Source organism: Macadamia integrifolia, chromosome 3 (genome assembly GCF_013358625.1).
Source record: "Macadamia integrifolia cultivar HAES 741 chromosome 3, SCU_Mint_v3, whole genome shotgun sequence".
Taxonomy (NCBI): Eukaryota; Viridiplantae; Streptophyta; class Magnoliopsida; order Proteales; family Proteaceae; genus Macadamia; species Macadamia integrifolia.
Window position 1 is genome coordinate 36,957,538 of NC_056559.1, and position 13,270 is coordinate 36,970,807.

General features: G+C 36.0%; 1 protein-coding gene across 1 annotated transcript; it reads left to right on the plus strand.

The window, feature by feature from the left end:
- The first annotated feature begins 1,151 nt into the window (after nt 1–1,151).
- LOC122074437 lies at nt 1,152–1,865 on the plus strand. The gene has a single exon (XM_042639245.1). The coding sequence runs from the start codon at nt 1,152–1,154 to the stop codon at nt 1,863–1,865; it is 714 nt and encodes a 237-aa protein (XP_042495179.1).
- The last annotated feature ends 11,405 nt before the right edge of the window (nt 1,866–13,270 follow it).

Genomic DNA, 13,270 nt, shown 5'->3' on the forward strand with positions numbered 1-13,270 from the left:
TAGGCCCTCCCTCCATCATACGTAATTCATACATTCCCATTGATGTGTGAGTATAACTAAGAAGGTAAGGAGGGAGAAACCTATCTCCATCAAAGGCTCAAAGCTAAGGTTGTCATCCCAATTAGAAAGGCATTAATGGCTTCTTCAAATTCCGCTGATATCCATATCTCATCGGTGAACGGTATGCAATCCATCCCTATAGTTTATTGGCAAGATCACGTAATCTAAGAATGTTATAATTCCTTAATGGATTGCCCGCTTTGAAACAAAAAGAATCTCATGCTCTTCTTGCTAAAGCAATTTGGAATTTATGGAAGAATCCAGAATCTTGGTGAGCAAGGCACCTGAAGGCAATTTATTTCCCCCACTCTAACTTTCTCTCCGCTAGAGTGGGTAATTGCCCTTCCTAGGCTTGGCATAGCTTGCTATTGGGTAGATCCATTTTAGAAGAGGGTCTTATCTGGAATTGGCACAGGAAACAAGGTTAGAATTTTGGAAGACAAATGGGTCCACTCACTTAAGCATTTCAAGCTCCAACATCCCCCTCTCCCTAGATGCACTCTGGTTTGGGTTTCAGACCTTATTCACCCTATTAATAGATGTTGAAGAAATGACCTTTTAACCTCCTGGTTTTCCCCATTTGATGCGAGTGAGATAAGGAAAATTCGATTGGGTTTACACATCAGAGAGGATTTTCAAGTATAGGGTGCATCTTGGAATGGATCATCAATCAATCAATCAATCAGGGCTAATATTCAATCACTTACTTTCGAATAAAAAAGAGGAGGAAATAAAAGGTTGGGGTTCTTCATCTCATCAATCAATCAATCAGGGCTAATATTCCAAGTACGGTTTGGAATTTCATATGGAGTTGCAACACACTGCCTAAGATACGCTCTTTCCTATTGCGTATGACTGCTAATAGTGTTGCTTTAGCTGAAGGCCTCAACAGAAGACAAATCCCAATTGATCCTTCTTGTCCAAGATGTGGAGCATAATCTGAATCCATTAACCATATCATTCTTCATTGCCCATTTGCTAAGGCCGTTTGGTTCAGGTCCTCTCTCTCCCATCGGATCCCTGATGACCCCTCCTTTCTCATTCACTTTTGGATCCAACAATGGTGTGACCTCAGTTCACAAGATAAAGTAATGACCAAGAAGAACTTTAGCCTATGTTCCTTTGTGGTTTGGACGCTTTGGCTTGCTAGGAACGAGCTCATCTTCGAAAGAGATAATTGGACCCCTTCTGATGTAATATGCAAAGCTGAAGCTTTCTTTAACGACTTCAATCGAGCTAAGTCTCATGAAGAGGTTGTGGATCATCCTACTGCTACTCCACCAAGGCAAGATCAACATCTAGTTTGGATTCCTCCCCCTCTTGATGTGGTGAAAATTAATGCCGATGCATCATTTGTTAAAGATAAGTCTTTTGGTGCCTTAGGCTTTATCATTCATAATCACAATGGATCTCCACTGTTGGCTGCATTGAATCCAACACCAATGCACTCAATCATTAGCGGAGAAGCTAAAGCAATTAAGGAAGGTATTTTGGAAGCAATTGGTTTAGGATATTTTCGCCTTTGGGTAGAATCAAACAACCTAGAGGTGATTACTGCCCTTTCAAACGATTACAACTTTATTGCTTTTCAAATCCGGCCTATCATTGAGGATATCAGGTTCATATGTGCCAACCCTATAAAGTGCTCATTTTCTTATGTTCCAATGGCTATTAACGGTATTGCCGACACCCTTGCAAGGAGAGGCCTGTCCTTCCGGTGTAAGACAGTATGGCCTCAATCCACTCCTTGGCTGAATCAGCTTTGCGAAGCTGATGTCTTGGCTTGTAACCGGTCCTTTTTTTAATAAAATTGTACATTACCAAAAAAAAAAGGAAACAAAAAGAATCAGGAACGGGCTTGACTGATTCGACCCATCTGATTCTGATTTTCAAATACATGCTGAGTTGCTTAATTATGCCGATTCTTTTAATAATTTCCACACAATTATTAAGGTTTTGGCTGAGGAGTGTAGCACTTACCAACCATGGTGTGTCCTTATCAGCCATTACCCATTTCGTATAGTTTGGAAGACTGTAGACTAAGGAAGATAAAAGTGCACCCAATTGATTCTTTCATCAAGTGTCATCAATTGTGTACTATTTGGGTTGTATTGATGCTTTATAATTACTTCATCCCATCATGCATAATCATTTGATATCATCCAAATCTGAAATGTATTATGGTCACTTATACCCTATAATGGTGTTCGTGTAATCCGACTATATGGTATGTGCTCTCATGATTTATTATCTGATATTATTTGAATTACATGACTTAGAGAAATTTAATATCAACTTATGTTTTATGATTTTTAATTGAATTATTCAATCTCAAAGCTTAAACTATTAAATGAAGGACTTACTATTATATGAAGTCTCCTAAGGTCTCAGAGATTGCCGATGTAAGATTGTTTTCGACACTTCCTCTCACACTATGTTGAAATAATATTCAATTCAAAATCTTAAGTTATTAGATGGAAATATTCAATTTTTACTCAAAAAAAAAAAAAAAAGTTCAATTGATATATTTACTCGTCCATGGTTCTAAGTTAACCAGTATAGGATTATGACCCCTACACCTATGTATTACCATGTGGTTGGTTGTGAAAGAATTGTAAACTTTATTTATTCTGAAATTCAGAACCCTCCCCCCCACCCCTCGGCCTCTCCTATTTAAAAGTCTTAGAGAACTCAAACAATTAATGCATGAAGACCTTTATATGAATTCGATGCGTCTAATAAATGTATAAACAAATAAGTAAGTAAGAATGCAATAAAGTTATTAGCAAAGTAACTAACTCTAATTTCCATTCATAGGAAAAAAAAAATTTGGTTGCCTATATGGATCACTCAAAAAGCTTGGACCTTAAGGAGAAAGAGATCAATACCCTCCTACAAGGACAACAAGAAGTAATATAAAGCATGAAGACAGATCACAAAGGGGACTCTTTCCTAGAATTAGGTAGGGTTCACATTAGTACAAGTCAGGATCACGGTAGGATCTCCCTTTATGACTATATGTAAGTTAGGATCAGGGTAAGACCTCCCTTTATGACTTTATTTGGTTACAATTAAATTTAGCTTGTGAAATAAGTTAGTTCGCTCTTTGATCTTGGATAAATCTTTTTCTCTTCTAAGAAAATGACTGACTAATTGCAACAATAAAACTAGAGCGAGGGTTCTCTAAGAAAGGCATAGAGGAGTATTGTGCTAATAAGATGTTAATAAATAATATCATAAATTGGAGAACAACAAAATCATTTCATGCGAGGAAGAGAATAATAGATCCCAGGTGCTAGGTTACCCTACTATAGTGTTTGAGAGAACCTTTTATTACTTTCACCCGAAAAAATAAACTCTCCCTCTCTATGCCAGCCTCAACAAGCATTTGTTGATCAGCCAATTGATCCTTCATCCTTCAAACTTGATGTTAGACCAAACGATCACACTGTTGGATCATGGATGAAAATCCAAAAGACAGTTAATAACAAGATTGACTAGGAAATCCATTAATTCAAGATCATGATATGATCTCCATAGATTGTAAGCAGTGTGGGTGATTACCCGGAATTTTTTTATTTCCAAATCAATTATTGAAAAAATGAATGCTTCTAAGTCAATCTTCTTAATCAACCAATCATTATGACATTCTACTTTCTATTGTCTATTTTATAAAATCCAAAACAGAATCTGAGATTTGTTCGAAATGTTAAATCATATAGTTCAAAGGAAATATAATTTATAGGACTAAATATGTTTAGTTTTTCAACTGTATAATATAATCTATAGAGATTACATATAGGCAGGATTTTTATTTCTTTCCCTTTCCTTTCCTTCTAAAAATTAAATATGGTAATTTGATATCAAATCACAAACAAATCATTATGTTATCACAATTATTACTTTAAAACGACCCATAAAATATTAGTAGTTTTAAGCTCTTTACCAATTTTTTTTGGGGCAAAAAAAATAAGAATTACGCATTTACATGGATAGAAGAAAAGGAAAACAAATTTGGTGTCCTAAATTTTACTATCTATCATGTTAAGTAGGTATTCAACTTATTAAATTGGCATATGGTACCATGTATTTGTCACATTTTGAATTCATACTTTATTTCAAACATATAGCCCACTATGTATATAAATTTTTTTTCTAACTTTATTAGTTAAAATATTTCAAAAAAATTTATGTTTTAGCATTTTATATTTGGATTCAAACTAACAAGATACGTAGTGGCACTTGTCTGATAGAAATTTGATCCCAAAAAATAGTCTTGAAGTATAACAAATGACAAATATGACGCCCTTGTTGAGATAGAAATCAACACTCCTTTTTTTTTTATCTCATAGGTTTCTTTATATTCTTTAAAATATGGCAATTTTTGGGTACTCTTAAAAAAATATAATTTTTCGATTTTTTGCATTCAAAAGTTTAGAGAGGATTAAATTTTCTTTTGATACTGCAAAAGTTAATTATTATTTCTCTTCATGAATAATTCTTATTTCATGATATTGGACACTTTTGGGTTGGACCCCCGTAATTTCATTTATCATCAATTTCAGTCAAATCATATGAGCTCCTTTCTGTTTTTTTCACCCCCTTAATTTCATTTATTATCAATTGCAGTCCAATCATATGAGGTCTTTTCTGTTTTTTTCAGGGTGCCAAAACATCCGGAGCCATGTCCCCTAATATTTATGTTAACATTTTTTTTGTTGATAAAATCTTTTTTTTTATTTTTATTACAGGTAGGCCCAAAGAAAGGTTCAACCAATGACTTTTAAATTAATTGTGAGGGGTTGGGTCTATGCTAACTGAACAACCCTCTAAGGGTTTAATAAAATCTGCAATGCTGACACTGGTCACAGCATTATAAGGAGAAGCAGAATTTAAGGACAATTTTTAGGTTTTTTAATAGATCTTTTGGCCTTTCCTCTAAGGCAATAATAGATGATATGTAGATCTTTCTCAAAGGTGCAGTTCTTTAGACCAAGTCTCAGTCAAATGTGAACCCACCAATTGAGAATAGGATCAAACTATGCTCCATCCTCAATCACTCTAATAGACTTTTTAATTAATGAGATAAATCTCAACAAGCCATGGCCGCACGTTAGGTTGTCATAGGCATCTATAGTACAACATGTGATGTGGAGTCCATGTTATTTTCTTCTATACAAGCGATTAATTAGGACCCACTTTGAAGTATCTCCTCTTTTTTCTTCTATCTTTAGGAAAAGACTTAGATTATATATCCTGATTACATGATTCCCCAACAACCAGAATACTGCCCTAACTTCTAAACCCCACCCCCCTCCCCCAAAAAAAAAAAAACCCAAATTAGAAAAAAAAAAAAAAATTCCTTACAATAGAAACCAAAGAAGCCTTACCATTTTGAGACATGTGCTAAATGACTATGGGATTAATAGTAAGTGCCTAAATCACATTGTGACAGCAAACTTATCAAATTAAATTTACTTGAAACTGAGAGCATCATCAAAATGTATCATATTGTCAAGGATTGGTGTCTTCTATCATGTGGTTTTGAAAATTATATCTTTTTGTCTTTCTTTTAAATTATTAGCAATGGAGGGTCATTAGGGTTATGAGGAATTTTTTGTAATCAAGGAGATATGAAGAAAAGAACTTATAACCTTATTCTCTATTGCTAGTAAATCTACTCTCATCTTACACTATGAATAGACTATCTTATCATTATTATTTTGTTTCGATAACACAAATTCTATAAAACCGCATTGCATAGATCAATCAAAATAAAAGTTTGATGGTGCATGTCCTCCATCAACTGTGATATCTAGTATGGAGAATTCTTGGAATTCTTGGTAGTAATCTACCATGGTAGACCACACAACTGAAAATTAAAGGATCTCTTGGTCATCTCTTGGTTATGACCGAGTTCCAATTGGTCCAACGTTTAAGGTTATGGGTTACGCAATCTCATCTTCTGCTGTATATAATACTAATGATGCATGGAGATAATATTCAATTTCAGATCGTGATCATACTGCCACTACTGTTATCTTTTCAATGATCTGGAGTTCGTATATAAATTTCAATTCATTACTGATTGAGAAATGCGTTTGACCATTCAAAATAGAATTTTATTCAATTTCCCCTCTCTTTTTCTCTCTCTCTCTTCAGTGAATAAAATCAGAAAAGTACTAATAGCATGCCAGCTGAAATGTAATATGGACACCAATTAGAGGGGAGAGAGAGAGAGAGAGAGAGAGAGAGAGAGATCATATTTTGGTAGTGAATAACAGTGGTGAAGGGGGAAAATCAAATCATTACAGCTTTTCAAAATGATCTCTCCCAGGCGTTTCATTGTATTTGTTTGTGTCATTCCTTTTCCTAAAGAAAATGATTTTTTCAAAATATCTGAATAAATAAGTTCCCATGTTATGGAATGAAATTTAATAAAAAAAGATCATATATAAGAGATTAATATGGGATCCCCATCTTGAGAGAGGGGAATTGATTCGAGCGCACCATCACTCCTAATCCCAATCCTAGTGTTCAAGCTTTGGTTTTTAAATGACACTACCAGCTTTAATAGGGGGGCTCCTTCAATTCGAGTTTTCTGGTACAATGATAGTTTCCACCCAACCCAAAATCCCTCAAACCTAACCACACCCCAACCCCAACCCCAACCGGCCCACACACATACATATGAAGGGGATTCAATCCTAGGTTCTCCAGTCTCAATCAACAATGGAGACTTTTTCTTGGGGTATAACATGGTAGACCTAACTACCACCTGGTTAAGGAGGGTACCTGAATACAAGATTTAAAAAGAAATTATGTTTCTTCACCCAAAAAAAAAAAGAAATTAAGTTCAAGTTCTGGGCTCTTTCTCACTCAGCGTCTTTGTGTGCTAGCTTGTTAGGTCATGTGTCTTATAGGTTACCAACTTGAGTTAGACCTCTCTTCGTAGGACCAAAAGTTGATTAAACTATGTCAGCCATGTATCCTTCTTTTGAAAAAGGAAGAAAAAAAAACATGGGAATGCTATCTATGGATTGCTTTCTACCCTCTATAGTGCACAAATATTTGTATATTAATTTGTTACCTGATAGATTGGATAAATAAAGTTAAAATTTTGTGAATAGATAGACTCTGAGAGACCTCTACTCACATGTCAAGCTCCGATGCAATAAGGAATTGGCCCTAGTGGCAAATAAAACATTGAATAATACAACACTAGTGAAGGGCATACTCATACATTGATGAACACCTCAGGTCTAGCTAGTTCTTATGGTCCAAAGACATTGTCTGTTAACAGAGGTCTCCTGCTCAACTTTTGTAGTGATTGATTTGATACATAGGTCAGGTGTGACTATGTATAATTGGAGTTTACCCTTAAGTTTGAACCGAAAAAACCGAGTAAGTTCGAGAGGTTCCTAATTAATAAAATAAAATAAATTAAATAAATGCTTATACATTGATAACTGAAAAATAAAGAGAAGATATAGTAATCCATACATGCGATGGTGTATTATTCAATTTGATTATAAACTTGAAACAATATTCAGTTTTTCAAGTTTGCTACATCTCTCTTCCACATAGCACACCTAGGTGAGCAGCTCAGAGATACCCATGTGCAAGCCAAAGAAACTTTTGCCTTAAACTTATATTCGTTGATTTCAGTTCTCAACCTAAGAACCAATTTGTAATCTTGCCATTTAATGTTAGTTTAGTAAGGAATCCTCTCACATAAGTTGTTTAGGCATTTACGTTTAAAAATTTAAATAATTGATAGGCCTTAGGGATATTTTGTTTGCAAATTGACATTAGCATAATCAATCACCTTGGATTAGAAGGAATCAACTCAAGCATTTATTGACTTCAGAGCAAGATTTCAGAAATTGAATTGGAATCAGAGGAATCGCCCAACCTTAACTTCAATTAACCTGTGAAATTAAAAATCTCATTCATATTAGTGCCCTTGTGCACATTTTCATTGGCCTTGTGCTGATGCAGGGACCATGTGACCAGGTCATGATCTCTTGCCTAATAAGTAATAATAATAAGAAATGACGAACATTATAGGTTACATAATGTACGCTAACGTTTCCTTGTGTCTATCTCTCTCCTTCCTCCTATGAAATAACATATTTGCCCCTATCATGAGAGGAGAAAAATAAACACGAAGAGTCACTAGTATATTCTATGCACCATCCATGCTTCAATTAATATTTTTACAATAAGTTTTCCTTCTCTTGGACAAGGTGGTTATGAAACCTAACTTTAAATGGGATACTTTTTCCCTGCTTCTATTTTTTAATTACTTAATTTTTTTTTTTTATGGAGTTTTTCTTCACCTAAAAGGATTATTCACACTGATGGTCATCACTACATTTAGATAGTGATTGGAAATAGTAACCAGTATTTCGAACCTCCAATATATAGGGAAGCAGGTAATTACAAGGATGACTTGTTAATAATGAATCAATTCAAGGATTTGTTAAGGAAAAATTTTCCCTAATTTTTTTGGGTATTATTTATGAAAATTGGAAGGGAAAAAAAATTATAATAATAAGGACACTAAAATACACGAGCATAAACATATATAACTGTTGTGGTAAGGAATAAGGAGATCGTTTTTGATCTGTAGTATTTGAATCTGTTGCTTAGTAAATGCTTTATTTATGTCTGTAAATATCTAGCCATTTTATCATGTCATTCCATTATAAATGTAAGGATAGGACATGAATTGATGATGATCATCCGTATTCCTTGCTCCTCCTCAAGTCATCTGTCGTCTAAAGGACATGAAAGGATTATTGTTGAATCCAACAATAAGGATACTGTTGCCTATCTTCTCCGCAATAATAACATTTCACCCTCTATATATTTGATTAATTTTTTAGGATACTATTTTCTCGTTTTCTAATTTTGAATAATGTATTTTTATTTTTATCTCAAGAGAGATTAATAATTTGATTGACTCCTTCACAATGAGAGCCTTGTTGATGACATTTACGATGATTTAATCCTTATCCAATCCATGGTCTTTGAATATCTATAATCCTCATACCATGGTCTTTGAAGTTCTACTTCTACCCAAAAAAAATTTTTTTATATGTATACTATATTATGGTACTCATACTATTTATCATGGCAATCATCAAAAGCATCATTTCCATGACAACTTGACATCCCCATTGATTAGTGTATGGGATTCAAGTAAATAATTTGAGGGTCAATTTTGGTGGGGCCAACCTAGTATCATTGGGGGGCTTCCATCCATCTTTGGCAATTTAGGTCTGGTTAGGATTGATTAATCAACTTGAGGGTGTCAATTATGAACTAGAATCAGATAAATTGAATTGAAATTGGTCGTTTAAAATCAAATTGAATCAAATCGTATATAATTTGTTTAATTTTGATTTTAATATAGAAATGGTTGGTTCCAAATCATTAAACCAATTAATCCGGGAAATCGATTAGATACTTTAATACATTCCTTACCAAGAAAGAAGCTCCAATGCAAGGGGAGAGAGTGAGGAGTGATTGAGATGAGAGAGACAGAGTTTTGACCCTCTTTCTTATTCTTCTTCTTCTTCTCTCTCTCTCTCTCTCTCTCTCGCTCTCTTACTCTCTCATCTCTTGTCATCATTTTGTTTATATTGAATTTGATGGTCTTTCACACTCTTTCTAGGTCGAAATTAACAGATTTTGAAGCATCGATCCCCATATGTGTATGTGTGTTAGAAGGGGTTGTTCTGCTGAATTCCAGTGAGAAGAGGTTATAAAGGGAACCGATTTGGAACCAATTATGCCGGACTGAGTATTAATCAGTTCAAATCTAAGAAATTGAAACGAATTAATAATGATTGGATCCAATTTCTCTAATGCCATGGTAAATGGGAATCTGTTCATTGTGGTTCATCTAACCTACTTGAAGGTAGGGGGGGGAGGGGAGAGGGGGTGTCCCTTTGATCACATGGTGATGTTCACGGTGAAGGAAAACTTCTCCCATATTGATTTGGTTTCAATGTATATTCATTACTTTTTTTCTCAAATTAACCGAACAGAAAGCAGACCACTTTACACTAGAATCAACCAAAACTCACCCCGGTCCACCCAGCTCATTCCCGCATTCAAACCGGAGCGAGCAGGGACCCAGGCCGGGAGCAGTGGCGCCGCTGCTTCAATCTTTCTCCGTTGCATTTTTTCGAATTGTGCTACTAACCCATTGGGAAAAGTGGATAGAGTAGTAAGAGACCCAAAATTTTAAAACCCCAATTCCCACCAAAAAAATATATATTTTCACCGAGCCTCTCTCCGAGACAGTGCCCAGATTGTTATCCTTTCATGCGGTCGAAACTTACCCGACAAGGAATTTGCCTTTCGTGTGAGTCGAAACTTACCCGACAGGAATTTCCGCTACCATTAGCACGTTATGGTTAGAGCTGCCGTTCACCGGGCTTCGGTCACCGCGCTCCCCTGTCATCAGGTCACCAATTCCTTGACCTTCGCACTGGCAGGCGTAACCCCCATACATGGTCTTACGACTTTGCAAGACTATGTTTTTGGTAAATAGTCACCTGGGCTTGGTCACTGCGGCCCCTTTGTGAGGAGACACCCCTTCTCCCGAAGTTACAAGAGTATGGGAAAGAGAATTAGACAAACACTGGACGTGCATTGCTTACCTTTAAAGAGCACCATTGACAGATCACAGCTTCCTTATCCAAGACCCAATCTATAGGGTCCCCTACTTTCTTATAGAGTTATGGTACGTAGAAGCCCACCACCCATCTCTCTCTCTCTCTCTCTCTCTCTCTCTCTCTCTCTCTCTCTCTCTCTGTTGGTTATAGGAAGCAAGTATCGATTAGTGAGAGACAGCTCTTCCTTCTCTGGGCTACATCAAGTGAATATGAATCAACACAATTGCTCGATTAGACATGCCATGAACTTTCATATATACCATTTCTTTCTTTATAACTTTAGTAACAAACCTCAGAGATTCTTTTCTAAGGGCCTACTGAATTATAAGCAATATGAATTTATCAGAGTCGTGCAATCAAGCACATGAAGGTCTTCTACAGTTCTAAAGATTCAATCTTTTGGCTTTTGGCTATTGAACTGAACAGTGGTTGGGTGCATGGAGGCTTAAAGCTTATCCAATATTTCATCTCTTCCCACCTTCCCTGTTTACTTACCCAGCAAACTATCTCTCCCTCTGCAAATCGATTTTGTCCTTTATTACTCTTTAACTCAAAAGGTCTACTAGGATAACTGCTCTCTCCATGCTCCAAATGTGTCTGTTTGTGTGTATTTGTTTGAGAGAGAGAGAGAGAGAGAGGGAGGGGCGGGTGGGTTCTCTCTTCTCTGTGGTGGGTCTTAAGAGAAGAGATGGAAATTTCCCTAGTCGGCCATTAACAACAAGTGGGTCCAGACACTCACCTAATATAAGGGACACAAGCCTCCTATTCCTCCCGCTTTTCTCATCTCTCACACCCTCACTTTCCCCTTTTTCTTCCTTTTTCTCGGTATAGTAACCCCCTTTTCATTTCATGTCATTTCATTATCCTTTTATCATCCCCCACATACCCCTTAACCTTCTACGATATGCAAATCCAACTTTTCTTCTTATATACCCCTTCAAAGTCTGCTCCATCTTCCCAAAAGGCCTCAATCTTTTACTCCTCCTAAATAAGTTCATTCCTTCTATCTAAACAAACACTGAAACACCTCACTCCCTCCTACCACTAGGGGACACGCGCACGCAGCTCCCCACACCCCGGCCTCATAGTTTAGTCTATTACACACATGACCCGTCATTTACTTCTCCATGTTTCCATCCTTCCCCGTCGTTTTCTCCTTACATCCTTCACCAACAAGCATTCCTCACGCATCATCCATTTTTTATATTACTAACTATATTAATCTCTACTACCCTTCATTGACACCTTCTCTCTTAATCTCTTATCCTCTCTTTCAGTGCTTCTCTTTGTTATCCCCTTCCCTCTGTACTTCCGGCTCTTTTCTATTGGTTTCCCATCTTTTTTCCTCACTTTTGGGTTAATGGGTCTTTGTAATAGACTTGTAATTCTACTTCTCTGGTTGTTCTTCTTCTCCATCTTTTTCTTTGGACAATGCCATGGCTCAAGAAGCACTCATGTGTTTGAAGTTAAACCCAGGTCTCAAATTTCAGGATACTTCTTTGGGTTCTTGCCGAGATCTATGCCAATCCCACCTTCTGGTCCTTCAAAGCAACACAACGACTTAGGCTTACAGAGTCAGCAGTCACCATGAAGGAATGAAGGATCATCTTTTGGTTTCTCCCTCTTTCCTTGTTCCTAGGACATGAAGAATTGATGGGTAATGTTTATGGAGGTTGAGCTTTGATGAGAAAGATTGTGTTTAGAAAGTTGATATTGGGTATGTGGGTGTACTGCTCTTGCCTACAAGAGATCAGTGGTTTATTCTTTGGGGTTTCAACTGATATTTTGATCTTATTTTTGTGAGAGTACAACAATGTGGGGGACAGTCTCTCCAGCTTGACACAGATTCTAAGATTTTTGAACCTTTTGTATAGAGAAGAGATGATACAATGGAAAATTTTGGTTGAACAAAACTACTTGTTTCTGAATATATTTCTTCTTCTTTCAAAGCTCCTACCATGAGGACTTAATTTGATTAGTGGATCGATTTCCTTTATTTTTCTTTTCTTCAATTCTATCTCCCTTTAATTATGGTTTTAGTTACATTGAGTTCACTATTTTTTTTCTCTCTCTCTCTCTCTCTTTGATGATGGTAATGTGGCAACTCAAGTCCCTACTGCTTTCCATATAATTTCTCTACTTTTTTTTCGTGATTTAGAAACAATGAATGGTAAGAGAAAGAGAAAAAAGCCAGAGAACCTTTTATGAGAGATCCAAACAGTCCCACTGATTTAGGTAATCTGATATTTTGGTGTCTTGTTTGATTGATTTCTTTTTGGGTGAGATGAATAGTGTTTCTGTCTAAATCAAAGAAAAAATGAAAAAGAAACGCATGGTCGTGCTACCAACTATATTCAAATTCAAATTCAAATAATTATGCTTACTAGAAATTTTGGAAGTAATTCTCCAAGCCAAAAGAAATGCAAGTAATTCTTAGAAGGAATTGCCAAAAAAAAAAATCTTTGAAGGAGATTATTTGATGGAGAAAGTTTCTCTTCACCTATAGTGATGAGCATCGA